Source organism: Anguilla rostrata, chromosome 1 (assembly GCF_018555375.3).
Source record: "Anguilla rostrata isolate EN2019 chromosome 1, ASM1855537v3, whole genome shotgun sequence".
Taxonomy (NCBI): domain Eukaryota; kingdom Metazoa; phylum Chordata; class Actinopteri; order Anguilliformes; family Anguillidae; genus Anguilla; species Anguilla rostrata.
Window position 1 is genome coordinate 76,866,595 of NC_057933.1, and position 18,980 is coordinate 76,885,574.

Sequence of the window (18,980 nt, forward strand, 5' to 3'; positions counted from 1 at the left end):
CACGCAAGGAAAAACATACATTAAAACTGAAATAATATTTATTAAAACAAAACCCCTAGAAAGTGAGTTATTATTTACAGACCGTTCTGACAGTGTGTCAGATCTCTTCACCGGTGACTTGAGAGGGGTGAAGGTTCTGTTTGGGTCGCTGTGGATCCTCTTTAAAGCTCTTTATTTTGGGGGGTTCTCTCTGCAGGAGAAGACGGACCCCTTCTCCCCAGGCACGGCGACACCGTTCCCCCTCCCCGCCGCGGCGCCGCAGGTCCCCCTCTCCTCCGCCCAGACGCAGGTACCCTTCCCAGCATGCTCCTCTCTGGGGCCGATCACTGCGCTGTGTTTGCATTACAGCTTTACATTAGATTCTGATGTCATGTGTAAACTGCTGAATGTTTAATAAATGTAAATTTTTTGTTTGTTATTTGGTGCTCACTATATATGATTGTTAATAGCCAGTCATGTTGTAATTTAACTTTTAAAAACTTTTAAAATTTAAGTGTATGGGACAAACTGGCTCAAAGCTGTGCATTGTGTTTAAAATGCAGTCATTTTTGTCCTGTTCCTCTGTACATCTTGCTAAATAACAGTTACATACTGTTTCTCCAAATTCACCTTTTACCTTTCTCTCCCCAACCCCCCCAGGTCTCCCTCCCCCCCTCCTCGCAGACGTTCCCCCTCCCCCAGACGTTACTCTCCCCCCATCCAGAGGCGCTACAGCCCCTCCCCCTTACCCCCCCAGAAGCGTAGGGTATCGGGCTCGCCCCCTCCCAAACGCCGGGCGTCCCCCTCCCCGGCCCCCAAGCGCCGCTCCTCCAGGTCCCCCAAACGCAGGAGCCCCCCTCCCGTCAAGAGACGCACCCCTCCCGCCTCCTCCTCCTCGCCCCCGCCCCGGTCCAGGAGGAGCCCCCTGCTCCCCTCCGCCCGCCCGGGACGGGACGCCCGCTCCCCCCGCCTCTCCCCCTCCCCCGCGGCCAGGGGGCGGGGCCAGCGAACGTCCTCCAGCCCCCAGGGCCGGCACGGCCCCGCCTCCACCACCCCGCCCCCCCAGCGGCGACAGCAGTCTCCGTCTCCTAGCAACAGACCCATCCGCAGGGTCTCACGGACTCCGGAGCCCAAGAAATCAAAGAAGTAAGAAAGTCTGACCCCCTCTCTTGGGGTGGCAGTGTAGTGTAATGGGTAAGGGACTGCGCTTGTAACCGAAAGGTTGCAGGTTCGATTCCCGAGTAGGACACTGCCGTCATACCCTTGAGCAAGGCGCTTAACCTGCATTGCTTCAGTATATATCCAATGTGTCACTGGATGAGCGTTGTGAATGCCCGTGATAAAAAAAAACTGTAGTTAAGCTGCCTCTGGATAGTGTGTGTCTGCATCAAAATTTTCTGCCTGGAATGTAATGTCTCTGTCCAAGTTTCACTTTTAAAGTGCTGTTCTAATTTGAGAACTCAAATCGAAATGCAGTCGTATGAAAAATTATTTTGTCCCGAATATGGGTGGGAAAGAAACCCCAAACTTTTTTTTTTAGTTGTCAGTAATGTGCAGGAATGTGCTGTTGTCTGCGGAGCGCTTCAGATGAATAACCCTTGGCGTTGGGTCATTTATTTATTTATTTATCTTTTGTTTGGTATGTTTGGAGAATTCTGTACAGTTGAGAATGGATCCTGAACTGGCTCTTATTAAATGGGCTTTTAAATCTCCCCCCCCCCCCCCCCCTTCCCTCTGCAGGACGTCTCCCAGCCCCCAGCCGGTGAGGAGGGTGTCCTCTCGCTCCCCGTCGGGCTCCCCGGAACCAGCCGGAAAAAAGCGGCCCGCCTCTGCGTCCCCCTCCCCGTCCCGCTCCGCCAGCGGCTCGCCCGCGCCCCCCGCCAAGAAGGCCAACAGCGCCTCGGCCAGCCCCTCCCCGAACAAGGTACAGCGTGTGTGAGAGAGAGAGAGAGCGTGTGTTTGTGAGACAGAGACCGCGTGTGTGTGTGAGTGTGTGCGTGCGTGTGAGTGTGAGTGTGTGTGTGTGTGAGAGAGAGAATGTGTGTGCGTGCGTGTGTGTGAGAGAGAGTGTGTGAGAGAGAGAGAATGTGTGTGTGTGTGTGAGAGAGAGAGAGAGAATGTGTGTGTGTGTGTGGAGAGGAGGAGTGTGAGGTGTGTGTGTGAGAGAGATGTGTGTGTGTGAGTGTGTGAGAGAGAGAGAGAATGTGTTGTGTGTGTGTGTGGGTGAGGTGTGTGTGGTGTGTGATGTGTGTGAGCATGTGTGTGTATCACTGCAGATGGCTTATGGGTCAGACTGAGCTGCTAGCCGACCCGACCCCCTCTGCCCCCCCCATCATAACACATCATCTCCCCCCCCCAGAACTCCGACACCGAAGCCGGAGGCAAGAAGAAGAAGAAGAAGAAGGAGAAGAAACACAAAAAGGACAAGAAACACAAAAAACACAAGAAACACAAGAAGGAGAAGGGCGCTGTGGTGACCCCCGCGGGGGACGTCCCGGAGGAGGCGGGGCTCGAGGGCGACCCCGATTCGGATCCCAAAAAGGTGAGGTCTCCTCTTCCACCCTCGCCTAAGTAGTAGGAACCCTTTTCTGTGACTCACCCCTGGTCCTGGAGAGCCGCGGGGTCTGCTGGTGCTAATTGGTGCTCAGCACTGTAATGGGTCCGTTAAATGAACTCTCCTCACCTGGTTTATTATGTGTCTGGATTGGTCGATGATTTTAAGCTGCAGCAGGCCTCCGCGGCTCACCACAGCCAGGGTTCGAGAACCCACCGTTTTCATGCAACTAAAGATAGAACATCACTTCCCTGCAGATTACCCAGTCAGTTTTATCCAAACCCCTCTTTGTTTCTCAACCCTTGGAAGAGTGTGATTTCGGAATATTGTTCTTCACCCAAGAGTCAGTGTTTCGCAGAGCCCTGTTGCTCTCAGTTTCACCAGTACCGACTGTGACATCAGCATTAGAATGTTCAGTTCAGAACGTTCCGCTCGCTTGTTTGTGACCTCACGCCTTAAAGGGGTGGAGCGCACCTTGAGCGCTTGTGCAGGGGAGGTGCGTTTGAGTGCCGTTTCCCCGGCGACGTTAGCGGCCGTGTGTTCTCGCCGCTGTTCTGTGGCGGGCGGTGCGGGGGTCGTCACGGTAACTAACGCTGCCATTCTTTAAGGACTCAGACAGTGAAGTAGAGGACAGTTTGGATGACCTGGAGAAGCACCTACGGGAGAAGGCTCTTCGGTCCATGCGGAAGGCACAGACGTCCCCCTCCCAGTCCTGAGGGGGGCCGGGGGGGAAACGGGGCAGGGACAACAACGCACCCTTCCTCCTCCTGCTCCTCGTCCTCCTGCTCCTCTGGAATCTTCCATTCTCCCTTTTAAGTTTGTCATGGTGATCTGGTTGAGCTTTAGAATGTACAGTGCTGTTTTCTCCTTGGTGGGGGGGGGGGGTTTGGGATGGGGAATTTAACATGGAGTTTCAGAAGTAGTTTTTTTTTTTTGGGGTGGGGTGGGGGTGGGGGCACTGAGTTTGTTTAAGTCCGTTGTTTTATTTTGCAAATCAGATTGGAAGTTAACTGTCTTTTTTTGGGAAATGTGGGAGCCCTGTGCAGGTTAGTTTGCATCCTGGCAGCCCATCCCTCTGCATCTGTGATCAGTGACCTTTAGAGGTTTTTTTTTTTTTTTTTTTTTCCCCTCTGCATGTTTGCAGCAAAGCACTGAGATTTGAATTTTTTTGGGGGGGGGGGGGTGTGTCCTTTTTTCCCCTGATACGCATGAAAAGAATAGTTATACAAAGTTAAATCCACTGAGCTGTTCTTTTTTTTTTTTTTTGTAGTGAATGAGAAACCTGGAAATGTAGCTGAAACTGGCTATGAAATCGAACCACATGGAAGTTTTTTGTGTTTGCCCACCCCCCCCATAAAAATGACTGGGAGAAAAAAACTGTTCCAAATTTGGTGTTGCGAGCACCACAGTGTGGAGACCTGCTGGTGGTGCATAGTTTTGCTCTAGACTACCCTCAGTAAGTCCATTTACAGTTGTAAGTTTTTTTTAGTTGACAAATGCTAAATGATCCACAACTTACCATTTTTTTGGTTTTGTTTTGTTTTGTTTCAAGCTGTTAGTCCGTGGGAGTACATTGGACCTGTATTTAAATATCCTGCTCTTGTCATTTTTTGGAAATTAAGATTTTTTTAATGAAAATAAATGTTGTTGAATTTATTTTTCCTGCTTACCTACCCCCCACCCCCCTTCTCCCAGAAATCCAAATGTGTAGTGCGCACTGTAGACAAACTCACAATGAGCCAGAATACATCACGTCAGGTCTAAACTATTTGTAGGCTTTGCGTGAGGCCAACCCACTGTGAAGGTTCAAAACATTTTTTTCCAAAACATTTTCGTTTAAAAAAATAAAATAAAATAAATTTAAAAAAATAAAATAATAAATTCAGTAAGTGTTCAGTCATAGGAGGTTGGTAGATTTAAGGAACTTCTGATAGTTGTGGGAGGATACCTACTTTAGACACGAAGCTGATTTCAGAGCGCAAGTTAAGTCTCGCATTTCAGCAATTGTAAGCACTGAAATGAGACGATGTAGCATTTTATATATTTACCCCTCTACCACTATTGGGGGTTTTATCTCTTGACTTCCAATTTCCACTAGGTGGCGCTTTGTACAAATATACATAGAATTGAAGTAGCTCTTAAGTGCTGCTTTTAGTCTTGATTCCCAGTTTTTGTCTGTCTCCGAGTGAGCGAGCGCGAAGGAGAGGAATGCAGAATGCACCAATCAAAAATATTTTTTTTCCACAATGTCTGGTAAAATTTTAGGGGGAAATAAGATCATGTGATTCATTAACTGTTGTAGCTTCTTGGGGGGAAAAAAGCCCTCGCCCCAAAAATGAGACCTGGTATTTTTATTTAAAAAAACCTATGGATGTATTTCAAAATGAAATGCCAGAATAAATGTGACGTTTGAGCTTTTGAAGTTTTAACGACTACCATTTTACTTGTCTGGGGACATAGAAGAAACGATTGGATTTGGTCACACAGCGATGTAGTCTTGCCTTTGTTCATGGGGAGGTTGAGTACACAGGCTGTCCGCATTGTCTAATAAGATATAGCCTCGCTGCTTTTGTCTTCGATGGTCGTTTGTAATTTTCTGCGGCAGTCAAATCTGTTGAATTTCCCCACAACACGACTGGTTAGGCCGTTAAGAATTAAGACACGTCACAAGGGCACTGGCTTTTGTTTTAAATGTATTCCTTCGAGCCAAGTGTCAGGCGCGAGATGCAATTCCGGCTTTGGGACCGGAATAATATAGGAAATATTGATGTTGAAATATTATTCTGAAGTGATTTTAAGGTGTCGACCTCTTTCCCGAGTACATGCAAGTCGTACCCCATCGCAGGAGTAGCCAATGAGCTGCGCAGAGAGCAAGCCTGGCGTTCAGGTGAAGTCCGGACACCTCCGCGTCCAGTGTTGGCTACAGAGACAACGCCCTCATTCCAAACTGATACCTACAGTCCTTTAATACTTAATCGACAAATGTTTTCTTTTTCGATATACATATACAAAGCACGTGCACATGTACTGACCTGCGCCTAGTCCCAGCCGCCGATGTGAAATTGGGGCTGGGGAGGAATTGTGTCTTTTCACCTGAGGAAGTTTTTCCAATAGCCCACGGGCGTACATTCCGCTTCAGTTGTCGAAGTGGACAGTTTGCCCTTGTTAAATTGGACGTCGGACGCCAGTGTGTACGACGTTCTGAGACGGAGCCAGTGTGTTCACAGTGATAAAATAAAACGACAACATCCCATTCAGCCCGCCTGAGTACAAGCTTTGTTTAAACACCTGCCTGGGGCGGCGCGGACTCACTGTGGCCGGTTGCCTAGGTAGCCTGCAGCGCGTGGCAGTAGGATAGCGGAAAAAATGATTGGGGAGGAGTTGAGCTGGCGGCGCCTTGTGGTAGCCTGCGTCCTCGTCCCTTGTCTTTTTATACATGTGTGCTGCAGTGCTAAGATAAGGTTAAATGTGATGATCTGGTGACTCCATAGAAAGACAGGAAGCGGCATTAATCAGCGCCTCGCGCACACAATGGAGTGAGACAAAGTGCCGACGACAAGCGCAAGCAGTTCTGCTTATTTATTCATTCTAGATTATACATCTCCACGCCTAGAACAGAAACATCTTCCAGTTGTGGAGGGAATTAGTCACTTTGGTCGGCTATTCAGATGGGCTATATAACAATAAGTGTATAGGCCAATTGCGATCTGTGCTTAATGTATCTCACAACCTTTTGTGTCCTAATAGCTTGAGTAGCCTAACTCAATAAAGATGCTTGGTTCTAGCAGTGAAACGCCATACAGCACTGGGGCGAGACTTTTGTTTAAACTATGTAACACTCGCGTTCATCTGTCAACCGTGTATGGCAACTGTGGCAGATTCTTTCCTGGGGAAAACAGTAGGCTATCTAACACGCGACTTGTAACCCAGGTTCAGCATTTATAACGCTCCGTTATTTAACGATTTCCTTTTCATATCCGGCGAACAATGCCATTGTGGATAGCTGCCAGAGTGCCTCAACCCAATTTTTTTATTGTTCCAGTTCACAAGTCGTTATCACCCTTTCACTCCTCGGCAACTTAAGCTTCCCATTTACAGATACAGTCTATGCTACCAAATATTCTATAATATCTACTGAAATTATTGAAAATGACTGCAATAAAACACAGAAACACCCACAGTCCAATTTCATGAACAGCTCGCTGACCAGGCAAATGCATTTCTCATTTTTGCGCTTTATATACTGTAGCTATAAATTTAGGAGCATTTATCAGCCTTTGGCATTCCCTAACGAATAGGGTTTTCTTTAAAAAAATATTGTTTAAACTTAACAATAGCGATTGCATGGGATAGGGTGTGTTCCAAATAAATGTGATGTTTCGTGGATGTAAGGTTAATAAAGCACAATGAAGCTTACCCCTTACTATGTCGAGCGCAATATCATTTATTGCAGAAATGTTACACTTTAAGTGCCATCAGTACACCGAGGGTAGCATGAATAACAATTCCGCCTGCTGCTCCGTGTGCATTTATGAAACAAGATGCGGTCGCAAGTACGGAATCCTCAGAACCTCGTGCAGTGACGTGGCAAATGGGCAGTAGTTACATTGGGACCATGCAGAAATCTTAAACGCAACTTTATCGCCTGAGATTATCACGTTACGGTAAACTAGTTTACACCTTGCAAGTCGCTTGCTCGGTTTCGCCTTGGGACAGTTTTTTTCGTTTTTATTTCCTAGCTACCGACCACAGTTGCACCAGGCATCTCTTCCTCCGTTAAGGCTTTACAAACCCTGCCCACTTTTTGCCTGGTTTGCGGATGACATCACAGCTTTAAATATTCCCCGTTGCCGTTTCCCCTCCTGTCCGCATCATCTGTCCCCGAGTCGTGGAGAGGCGACGAAAAGTCCGGAGAGCGAAAGGTTTCCAACAATGGTTTTGTAGCTATAGCCAACGAGCTTCTCGAAAACCGGTGAAAAACAGCTTTTGTGAAAGGTCTTTGGTTAGCAGCGCGGCTCGTATTGTCGCGCGTGCTCGAATCTTCTCCATTAAAAGCGCAGCGTACTGCTAGAATCACTGCGAGGTTCCAGCTGGTCATCCTAACAGCTTGGGGGAAAAAGGCGGTTACTCGAAAACCCTGCCTGGAAAGAAGTGACGGGAGTGCAAGAGAGGAAATTACGGAGGATTCGACCGAGAAAAAGAGGTTTATTGCCTTGGAGAAGTGTATAAACTAAGTTCGCAATGTCTCTTTCGGTCCCACAGAACGGAGTAAAGGGGGACAACGAGCCAGTTATCGAGCTCTTTGTGAAGGTAAGGAACTCTGCGACGGATTTATTCACTTTTTCAGACGATGTAGGCTAAAAGTTTTGATCATCCAATTTGAATGTCGTCGATGGCTATGCACGGTTAGAAAAAGTTATTGTATGCTATTTTTTCATGCTGTATTAGCCTACTACAAAATTGTATGGAAATAAATAAAATTGTGTATTTGCACACTGTTGAATGATACTGACCAGTTAGAAATTTAAAAAATTGGGAAAAGAAACATGTTATGCATCAGAAGTTTCTTTTTAGCCTGTTCAGAATAAAGATGCCCATCTTATATCGTTGTTTTGAATCACCATCGATGTAGGCTTTAGCATTAGGAATAAGGTTAATTAAGCATATCGATAAATTGATCAAAACCATCTTGCAACAGTGTTGGCAAGGGAAATGTCAATAATTTGATGGAGAGAGCTGTTGTCGGTGGCGTGCCATGTGGGTTATGATTGTTTTAGAGGAGACTGCTCTTTTGGACCGACAGGGCAGGCTATTGAAAATGTTGTATCTTGCCATGGTTATGCATCGGCGCATAGCCTACATTTCAATAAATATATATTTTTTTAAATGCCAGACCTTTACATATGTGAAGAGGCTAAACATTGTGCAGAAAAGTACGACATGAATGTTTGCAAAGCCTACGATCCATAGTAGGCTAGGAGTAGCAAATGCTCCTGCTCGCTTGATGACGATCTCGTTTGCTAAGTTTTTCTGGAAAGAACGTAAGACTTTTTTTCCCGACACGCTCCAGTTCTGTGGGCGCAGTTATAACGAGTAAAAAGTTCGTTCAACGTTTGTTAGTTAAGGTTATTGGCCTAACAATCGTTAGAAAGCTCATAACATTAGCCAGGCTACTGTTTTTTGTGGCCAGTAGTTGAACCGCCCCCGAAAAAAAGGCATCTATTTTCCGTAGACTGTTGCATCACTTTAACCGCGAACGAACAGATGGAGAAGCGAAGTATTTCAGTCTCCGAGTTATGTTTGTTGAAGGGCGGGGGTTTTTATTCTCGGATACGCCACTTTATATTGTTCAAGGGAAGATTACGGGCGAGGCAAGTTCCTCGTTCACTGTGACTCCTCCGCCTCGCGTGGGATATCATTTGTAATTTGTTCCTCGTATTCTTGATATTGACTGGCGTTTCACAAGGGAGCTGTTATAGAAGACGTTTCAGCCAGTTGGGTTTCTAAGTTTCTCCTGATGTCTAAATGCAAACAAAACAAGAACTGATGTTCCAGCAGTTGGACCCACTGCATTCAGTCTAAATTTGGAAACGTTATTGTCTACTGTTGCTTCGCTGTTACCCCGATCACCTACTTCACGTAATCTGAAGAAGTCGCTGTTGTTAAAATAAAAGTGAATGGTCCCTTTGTTTGAATCATCGGATTCGATTCTATTTTTAAGGGAACGGGCACTGCTGTCCCGGTGAGAGAGAGACGACTCGAGTTCCGGCCTGAAGTCTCGGCCTGTGTTGGGTTCAGGGTTGCTATGCAACTTTGGTGTTCCAGAGTCTGACTTGGGAAAGTTGCCTCGAATCTTCCTCAGGTCTTTGTTTTGAATGCTACATGCCCACAGAAAGCCTATGAAAATCAATATTGTAACCCATAAAAATGTAAAAAGCCAGAGAAAATGGTAACATATCCCACTGCCCTTAGATTACGGAAATATTGTCTCGTAAAAGTTTAAACTTCTCCTCGTGTTAATTTGCAGCTACTTGGATTGGCCTCATTTTACGTTCAAACTCGCAAGATCGTGGTCACTCGCTGTCCAGCTTAGAATGTCCATGTGCTAATATTGCTAACACATTGACATCTCTTCCCAGCATGAACAATAACCTCACTACTAAAAGAAACCAAAAAGTGACAGGTATTTATCGTCAAGTGAATCCTCAAGTTGTCACAGCAGCCACAAGGTATTTTGAAAGTAAAGCTTCTCAAAATATTTCGCCAACAATTTCATCTACACAGTGGCCAGATTTTGGGGCATACGACTGTTGCATAAATGAGAATAATATTACTAAATTGACTTTTCTTTTTTTTTTGGTTAATTGAATGAAATGTGGAATGTAAACCTGATTTGGACGTGGAGACAAAACATTTTGGTGCAGGTTTGGACTTGGGGCCCGCAAGTCAGCTAGCGACTGGAGTTTATGAGGGCTGGTGTGTAGAAACTGAAACTGCTCAATCTAAGACTCAAGTTAGGGAGAAGCACATTTCTTTACCTCGGGTGGGGAAGAATGGAATAAAATGCCAAATGAAATTAATACTGACCGTACCTTGAATAGTTTTGAGATGCACTTGAAAAATCCTGAGCAGAATATCAGGAAATTTAGAGGTATAAGCACTCGCCTACCACCGCAGAGACCCGGGTTCGATCCCCGGCAGTGGTACTTCCGGCTTGGTCAGACGTTCCTATGAACAGAATTGGTTGTGTTCACGGGTGGGAAGCCAGGGAGGGTATGAGTCCTGATCGTTGCATAGCGTGAACCTCCGCACGCGTTACGCTCTCCCAGTGAAACTCCTTGCTGTCAGGTGAAAAGAAGCGGCTGGCGACTCCACATGGATCGGAGGAGGCATGTGGCAGTCTACACCCTCCCCAGACCGACAGGATAGCGCATCGACCAGGACTGTGATACACATAGGGAATTGGTATAACGACTAAATTGGGGAGAAAATGGCACAAAAAAATAATAAAAAATCAGGAAATTTGCTGCTTTTAATGTTGTACATAATGTCTCTTTCATGCCACACCCTTTTCCTACCTGCCTCCTAGCCAAGTCTTCAGGACCGCAATGGAAATAAGTCACGTGACTATTGCAGCATCCTGTAGAGATTTAAGTACCCTATGCATGTGTGTATTTAACCTTTTTCAAACTCAGTCAATCAATAGGCCTGAGTTAGCATGTAGTCGGTTAGTCAGGTAGCATTGTCCTGTGGAAGTCCCGTTTTCTCTCTTGGCTGTGAACACGAGTCTTTTAATTCATCTGGAGGCTCACGCCATGTTCCCCAGGGAAGTGTTTTTTTTTTTTCTCCCCAGCCCGAGACTGAGCGGGAAAAACTAGCATAAACAAGAAAGAGGAGAAAAGGGGGGTGAGGGTTTGGGTATGGAGGAGGGGTAGGGTTAGAGGAAAAGGGGGATTTGGGGAATGGATTGGAGTTTTGAAGGAGGGGGCCCTGTGTTCATTTTGGAGGAGGGGCACAACAAGCAGACCCTGTAACTTGGGGTTGAATTGGTGGGCGTTTCATAAAACATCTGAAAATGGTGGACATTCTGTTGTAAGGCAGTTCCACTGTGGCCAAGGGCGAGGCTGGATTCAGTACATCCCTTCCGAAATATGAGATCTCGTGGACACAGAGCAGCACTAATACAAGCTCCTGAGTTGTTAATGAACTTGAAGTCTCTATTTCTGCGGTTGGAATACCGCTAAGACACAGGCCTGGATCCAATCAAAGTTTGTCTTCAACTTAAGTGCATGTGTTAGTTTCTTTTTTTTTTTTTTTTTTCTTTTTCCCCTTCCACCTTCGTCACAGACGCAGTTTGGGAGCCAGTTTTTGGCGATCGCGTAACTCGCCTAGCTGCACTGCCCTGGCAAAGAACAAAAAAACAAATTCTTTCCTTTATTTGTTAGTCAAAGTTAACAACCGATGTTTGATTTGAATCCCCGCCATGGACCGTGTTTAAAAATAGCAGCTGCGCTCACAGCGTACGTGATGTAATGTCCTCTATTAGATACTCTTGAGGTTTCGTATGCAAAGCTCCGTCAATACCCCTCTGTTGTAGAATAGAAAGTTAGCACTTGATTAGCAAGTTAAACAGCGGCCGCCGTGAAGATGAGCAAGCTGCTTGGGCCAAACAACCGTTGTCTTTTTTTTGGGGCGTGGGGGGGGGCGTGTAGTGTACAAGTTCTGGACTTTTAATTCTCAGGTTGTAGGTTTGATTCCCAGTCACTTTAGTAAAATATCCTGCCGTTTAAATTGATTGTGCGTAGGCTGATGATATAAACTGCGGAAGGCTCTCCGGATAAGAGCATCTGCTGAAGGTCTGAGCGTGGTGTGTGACGTGTTTTTATTATTTTATTTTTTTAAGCTGCTTACCAAACCAACAAAAACTACGTCTGAAAGGGGAGGCCGATACAACTTTGTGAACAACTTTGTAAAGTAACTGCTTCTCCTGGTGTTTTTACTTCAAAACGCCATGGCTGTTTAATGCCTCCCTGAGGCATTGCATCTCATTTTGCTCTGAGCACGGTGCTGGTCATGTGTTGGTGGTGCTGGTCACGTGTTGGCGGTGCTGGTCATGTGTTGCGGTGCTGGTCATGTGTTGCGGTGCTGGTCATGTGTTGGTGGTGCTGGTCACGTGTTGGTGGTGCTGGTCGCGTGTTTGCTGTGCTGGTCATGTGTTGGTGGTGCTGGTCACGTGTTGGTGGTGCTGGTCACGTGTTGGCGGTGCTGGTCATGTGTGTTGGCGGTGCTGGTCATGTGTGTTGGCGGTGCTGGTCATGTGTTGGCGGTGCTGGTCGCGTGTTGGCGGTGCTGGTCACGTGTTGGCGGTGCTGGTCACGTGTTGGCGGTGCTGGTCACGTGTTGGCGGTGCTGGTCACGTGTTGGCGGTGCTGGTCACGTGTTGGCGGTGCTGGTCATGTGTGTTGGCGGTGCTGGTCATGTGTGTTGGCGGTGCTGGTCATGTGTGTTGGCGGTGCTGGTCATGTGTGTTGGTCACGTGTTGGCGGTGCTGGTCACGTGTTGGCGGTGCTGGTCACGTGTTGGCGGTGCTGGTCACGTGTTGGCGGTGCTGGTCACGTGTTGGCGGTGCTGGTCACGTGTTGCTGTGTTGGTCATGTGTTGGCGGTGTTGGTCATGTGTTGACGGTGCTGGTCACGTGTTGGCGGTCCTGTTCACGTGTTGTTGGTCCTGGTCACGTGTTGGCAGTGCTGATCATGTGTTGGTCATGTGTTGGCGGTGCTGGTCATGTGTTGGTCACGTGTTGGCAGTGCTGATCATGTGTTGGTCATGTGTTGGCGGTGCTGGTCGCGTGTTGGTCACGTGTTGGTCACGTGTTGGCGGTGCTGGTCATGTGTGTTGGCAGTGCCGTCTCTGGACCGTTGCCTGACGTGTTGGGCCAACATACAAATCTTCAAGCTGCCATGTTGGGGTCTGGTGCGGCGTACGGTTCGTGTCATAGTCTAGGCGAGCGACTCATGCGTGAGTTATGCCATTGGTTATAAATTTACCCTTGGGCTTTCCTTGCGAATGTGCTCTTTTCTACGTGTGAGGAATTTACAAAAACTTTAAGATTGCACGTAGTCGAGTGCAGATGATGGTTCTCACAGGTTTTTAACTTCTCGACTCCTCTAGTATACAAACTGCATGTTAGCAGCACCTGCATGCATTTCCAAATGTATCCCTAATAAAGTTTTAGGAGTGGAATTGTTGAGCGGCATAACCTCCACTTAAAATGCAGCTCTTGCCGTCTTCTGCGTTATGTGAATCCGAGGTTTCACAGTCTGGGGTTAATCTGAAAATGCCTCAAGCCCTCTTTTTGATGTCCTGTTTTTCTGCTCACCTTTTTGAAGGGTAGGTTTTTTTGGAACGTGTGTCCCCCCCCCCCCCCCCCTCCCCTCCCCCCCTAAAGTTCTAAGTCAGTGTTCTAGAACTTTATTGCTTTCAGTTACCAGTGGTGATTGTGACATCACGTTAGAATGCTCAGTTAAGAACATTCTTATCCGGTACTGATATTGGTGATCTTGCAACCTTTAATGGGTTAATGGTGTTTGCCATGTAGAGAGCTGGGGCACTGCTGTGGACTTGTTTTGTTCTTATTGTGATGCTGGCACTGCCAGTCCTCTCATCTGTGTGTGACATTGTCCTGTCTTTCCCCTCTTCTGTAGGACAGTGCTCCCTCTCTCCTTCTCTCTTTTCCCTCTTCCCCATCTTTCTCTCTCTCGCCCTTTGTTTTCTCATTGGTTTGTTCCTCCGCGCCATGTAGAGAGAGGGCTTTGTTGGAGAGGATGTGTGTTTTGCATTGATAGTTGTGATAGTGATGCACTGGAGTGTGTGCGCGATTGCATGTGTGTGTGCGCGCGCAAGTGTGTGCACACGCACGCAATGTGTGTGCATGTGTGTGCATGCATGTTTCTGTGTTGTATGCAAAAGTTTGGTCACCCCTGGTTAAATTTCATGTTTCGCTCATTTTCTAATGAAAAACAAGTTTTAAGAAAAACATCCAGTTTGACCAGAAACTTTTATAGATATTACACACAGATAGGAGCATCTGTGTGTGTGTACCTGTGTCTGTTTGTTTGTATCTGTGTCTACCTGTGTGTTTGTATCTGTGTGTGCCTGTGTGTGTGTGTATATACCTGTATTGTAACTGTGTGTGTATATACCTGTATTTTACCTGCGTGTGTGTATATGTATATACCTGTATTGTACCTTGTGCGTGTGTGTGTATATACCTGTATTGTAACGTCTGTGTATATACCTGTATTTTACCTGCGTGTGTGTTTGTGTGTGCGTGTGTGCGCTCGTGTGTGTGTGTGTGTGTGTACCTGTATTGTACCTGTGCTTGTGCGTGCGTGCTCATTTACGGCTGCTCATTGAAAGAGGTGAATTGTACGCGTGTATTATTTATGATCCAGAAGCTTCTCCCCCCGCCCCCCCCCATTGTCCCTCGTTCCGCTCGTTTAAACAGCCGCGGCCGCACAATAGCGGCGGTACGTGGGTTGCCATGGGCACGCCTCTCGCGGCGGACCCTGGCGGTGGAAGATAGGCCTGCCCCCCCACACCCCACACCCCCACCCCCCGACAGCCGGTGGGACCGCGGTCATCACGGCGCTCCCTCAAATCATTACCGCCTTCCTTTCATTCTGACGGCCGCCTCCCGCTCGTCCCCGGTCCTCTCGCCCAGGGGAGGGGCAGCCGTCGGGCGCTCCGCTGTCCGACCCTCGCCGGGCTCCTGCTCGTCACACGGGCGGGTAACACGCCCCCCCATAAACCGCCCGGGGATCGCCTCGGTCACGGAAAAAGAGTTTACCAAAAAAAAAAACGATAAAAAAAAACAAAACGAGCCTTTTCACACTTCCTGTCTTTATACGTGGAAACTGTGAAAATGGCTAATGTGAACGGAGAGCTCTCGGGTATTAGTGGCTGTATCACGGGCTTGGCAGTCCTTTTGACCAAACTGAGTCATTAAGTAAAACAGAACTGGATACGGTTGGCCGACTCGCAGACCGGTATGACTGTTGGATCGTTACCCTCTTTGGAAGCGCTACACGCTTATTTTCGTGGGACCGACTCGCTTCAGTTGCTGTTTGGGTGGGTGTTTGTTTTTTTTGTGAGGGGGGTGGAGTGTCTAGCCTCTCTGCCAAGCGTTTGAGGAGACTTTATTGGTATGGTGAGCTATCACACGATCAGCGCCATTGAATTACCCTGGGTAAAAGCAACCCTCTACCCCTGTGGCGATACTTCAGTATTCAGTCGAGATTTTCTTAAGGTCTTGAAGAGATTCTCCCTCTATAATAGAAGTCTGCTTAAAATCTCAGAAGTTTATAAAATCTAGTCTTGTTTTGGTGACGGCCTTACGATTGGTTTTGTTGTTACTGCTGTTTTTTTAAATTTACAACAAAAAAAACATTTTTTGCTCTTTTCAGGCTGTTCCCAAAGTGAGGTTGTTTTCGGGGTCTTTTCTCAGATTAGAAGGGATGAACGTTTGACCTTCGCATCTAAAAAGGAAAAGCGCCTTTATTTATCATCACTTTATTTATTTATTTTTACTGCAGCATTTTGCTCCGCACGTAATGTCATTGGCGAACAGCTAGCTCCCGCAGGATTCTGGGTAAAAGGTGCCTTGATTTCATTAGCGAAGGCAGTCAGCTGCTGCCTTGAGGTGTTTACCAGGACATTACCAGGAGCCTATCCCAAGTGTACATTTGGCAAGAGGAAGGAATATACCCTGGACAGGCTGCCAATCTATCGCAGGGCTACTGCCAAGGTCCTTCCAGTAGAAAGAAATTTTCGTAATCAGCAAGAAGGAGCCAATTTCAGCCTCAGGAGTCTGAACTGAACTGAACCTTTTGTCTGAGCCGTGAACGTAGTTTAGTTTCTCATTAAACCCTAACGGTGCGTGGAAACTGCGCTCTGCGACGGCTCCGTTTGGGCAGGCCGGAGGGCTGGATGTCCTTCGGCGGGACTGTGGCTCGGAGGCTCCTGGTTTCGGATTTTTGTTCGAGTTCCCCTGGCGTTCGCAGAGAGAAGCGATGTCAGACCAGCTCCAGTTTGTGGCTCACTGATCTGGGTACAGGGCTGATGCGGTTTTTGCAGGTGGCATTTCTAGTAAAACTTGGTTTGCAGGATTTATCCTCTTTATCTCAGAAGGGAATAGAAGACCCTCCTTCCAGGGTTCTGTACATCTTTCTCACTTCCTCTGTGGGACAGGAAGTCTACAGGCACCAGCCAGGAGCCTCTCGGTGGCATAGAGTTCGCGGTTTGACTAGATCTTTCTTTACTGTCCCAATAGGCGATTTGCTTGTTGCGCCAAATCGCATGAAGGTAACGTAGACCCAAGCAACATAAAACATTCAAACTACGAAGAGGTAACAAGCAATAAAATGCACATTTAATTTCACTACAGGTGTGACCCATCCCATAATACATCAGGTGGTGATGTAAAAAAGTCACGGCCTGGCTGTAGTTGGTGCGAGAAGCTTTTATTTTGATGTGGTGGATGGATGTTTCTGGGAGGCCGAAGGGGCTCTTGGGAGGTCGCTGCTTCTCAGCCTGTCATTAGAAGATGCTTCGTGAAGACGTTTCGGCGTCGCCGGCTTGGCGGAGCCCTCGGTGGCGGACGGTTGCTAGGCGCCCGGGGTGTGGTGTTTTGGGGTGGGGTTTTGGGGCGGAGCTGTCGGTCCGCCACGCCCGAGAACGCCGCCAGCGCCCGTCCGCTACGGGACAGAGCGGAGACTGAGCAGAGCTGTTCCTGGGGAGGGGGGGGGTCTGGTGTTCTATTAAAAGAAGCTGTGGGGTGTTTGGAGGGGAGGCGGAGCGTTTATCTTTTATTCTGTCTCAGCTGTTTGCCTGAATTCCAGCGTGCAGCCGCCTCCACCATAAAACCTCTGTGGAAGAAGGCAGGAAGGTCAAAGAGCACGCATGCACAAACACACACATACTCACACGCACACACACACACGCGCGCATACTCAAACACACACACGCACGCACATACATATACACAAACTCGCACATGCACATACAGACATACACACACGCATACACACGTGTATGCACACGCACACACTCCATCATAGGCACTCACATACAAACTCACCCACTGTGCGAGCGCACACACGCGCACACACACACACAACGTAAACCCACCTGGGGAGAAAAACACATTTTGACTTTGTTTTCTTTTTCTTTTTTTTTAATGAGCAGCTGATGCTTGAGAGAGGGGAGTTGAGCGATTCTCGGGTCTGTGCCTGAGGGATTGTGGGAGTTCAGTGGAGATCAGATGAAGGAACACGTGGCGCACTAAACTGCGTCACCTGGACACGGCTTCACAGCTCTGATGTTCTGTTAACGGGTTCATATCCAACTGCCTGTGCCTTTTTAAAGATAAATACATTTTAAACTGAAACATTTAGGTGTGTGTGTGAAATATAGCCGCGTGTTTGTGTGTGTGTGTGAGAGAGATACAGCCATGTATTTGTGTGTGCGTGCGTGTGTGTGTGTGTGGGAGCGATACAGCCATGTATTTGTGTGTGCGTGTGTGTGTGTGTGTGTATGTGTTTGAGTGTGTGTGTGTGTGTGGGAGTGATACAGCTGCGTGTGTGTGTAGGAGTGATACAGCCGTGTATTCATGTGTCTGTGCGTGTGTGTGCGGGAGCAATACGGCCATGTATTTGTGTGTGTGTGTGTGCGCGTGCCTGTGTGTGTGTGTAGGAGTGATACAGCCATGTATTCGTGTGTCCGTGTCTGTGTGTGTGTGTGTGTGGGAGCGATACAGCCATGTATTCGTGTGTGCGTGTGTGTGTGCGTGCGTGCGCCTGCCTGCCTGTGCGTGTGTACCCCAGCCATCGCAGGCAGCATTGGCGGCCGCAGTGATATACTGCACGTGTTTCTGCAGCGTTGCCGCAGTGATGCTGGCCTGCAGTCAGCTTGTATGCTCTTACACCTGGAGCTCCAAGCGCCTTTAATCATGTGAGGGGCTGCCTGCCTGGCCCCCTGCCAGCTGGGCTCTGTAATGCACCAGGCCTCTCTCTCTCTGCCTCTCTCTCTTTCTCTCTCTCTCTCTCTCTCTCTACCTCTCTCTCTCTCTACCCCTCCCTCTCTCTACCCCTCCCTCTCTCCCTACCCCTCCCTCTCTCTCCCCTCCCTCTCCCTACCCTCCTCTCTCTCCTCCTCTCCTCTCCCTCCTCCCCCTCCCCTCTCTCTCCTCTCTCTCCCCCCCCCCCCCCCCTTCTCTGGTCCAGATCCTGGTACGCCCTCGCTGAAACAGACCCTGTAACGGGCAAGTTGACTCTTACTGCCCCTGCAGAACCTCTGTAACAGGCAAGTTAACTCTTACTGCCCCTGCAGAACCTTTGTAACAGGCAAGTTAACTCTTACTGCCCCTGCAGAACCTCTGTAACAGGCAAGTTAACTCTTACTGCCCCTGCAGAACCTTTGTAACAGGCAAGTTGACTCTTACTGCCCCTGCAGAGCCTCTGTAACAGGCAAGTTAACTCTTACTGTCCCTGCAGAACCTCTGTAACAGGCAAGTTAACTCTTACTGTCCCTGCAGAACCTCTGTAACAGGCAAGTTAACTCTTACTGCCCCTGCAGAACCTCTGTAACAGGCAAGTTAACTCTTACTGCCCCTGCAGAACCTCTGTAACAGGCAAGTTAACTCTTACTGTCCCTGCAGAGCCTCTGTAACAGGCAAGTTAACTCTTACTGTCCCTGCAGAGCCTCTGTAACAGGCAAGTTAACTCTTACTGTCCCTGCAGAACCTCTGTAACAGGCAAGTTAACTCTTACTGCCCCTGCAGAACCTCTGTAACAGGCAAGTTAACTCTTACTGTTGCTGTAGAACCCCTGTAACCTGTAGTACCTGTGTGTGGCCTGTAGGGTGTACAACAGTCACTGGCTTTCAGGTG

The 18,980-nt window shown here is 48.0% G+C and overlaps 2 protein-coding genes across 6 annotated transcripts in view; both read left to right on the forward strand.

Annotated features, from left to right (window-relative positions):
* srrm1 (serine/arginine repetitive matrix 1) overlaps window positions 1-4,189 on the forward strand; it is a 21,594-nt gene extending 17,405 nt beyond the window's left edge. For 4 of the 5 annotated variants that reach the window (XM_064302228.1, XM_064302237.1, XM_064302250.1 and 1 more), the window contains 5 exons: window positions 197-289; window positions 640-1,125; window positions 1,720-1,903; window positions 2,339-2,521; window positions 3,142-4,189. In XM_064302228.1, the coding sequence (XP_064158298.1) occupies window positions 197-289; window positions 640-1,125; window positions 1,720-1,903; window positions 2,339-2,521; window positions 3,142-3,249 (1,054 nt within the window). In that variant the 3' untranslated portion in view covers window positions 3,250-4,189. The remainder of the gene's footprint in view (window positions 1-196; window positions 290-639; window positions 1,126-1,719; window positions 1,904-2,338; window positions 2,522-3,141) is intronic. The other variant, XM_064302243.1, reaches the window with a different exon arrangement.
* A 2,954-nt stretch (window positions 4,190-7,143) lies between these two features.
* The window catches only part of clic4 (chloride intracellular channel 4), a 48,432-nt gene continuing 36,595 nt past the window's right edge, over window positions 7,144-18,980 (forward strand). Inside the window, exon 1 of the mRNA XM_064302271.1 lies at window positions 7,144-7,843. Coding sequence (XP_064158341.1) covers window positions 7,775-7,843 — 69 coding nt within the window. The 5' untranslated portion in view covers window positions 7,144-7,774. The remainder of the gene's footprint in view (window positions 7,844-18,980) is intronic.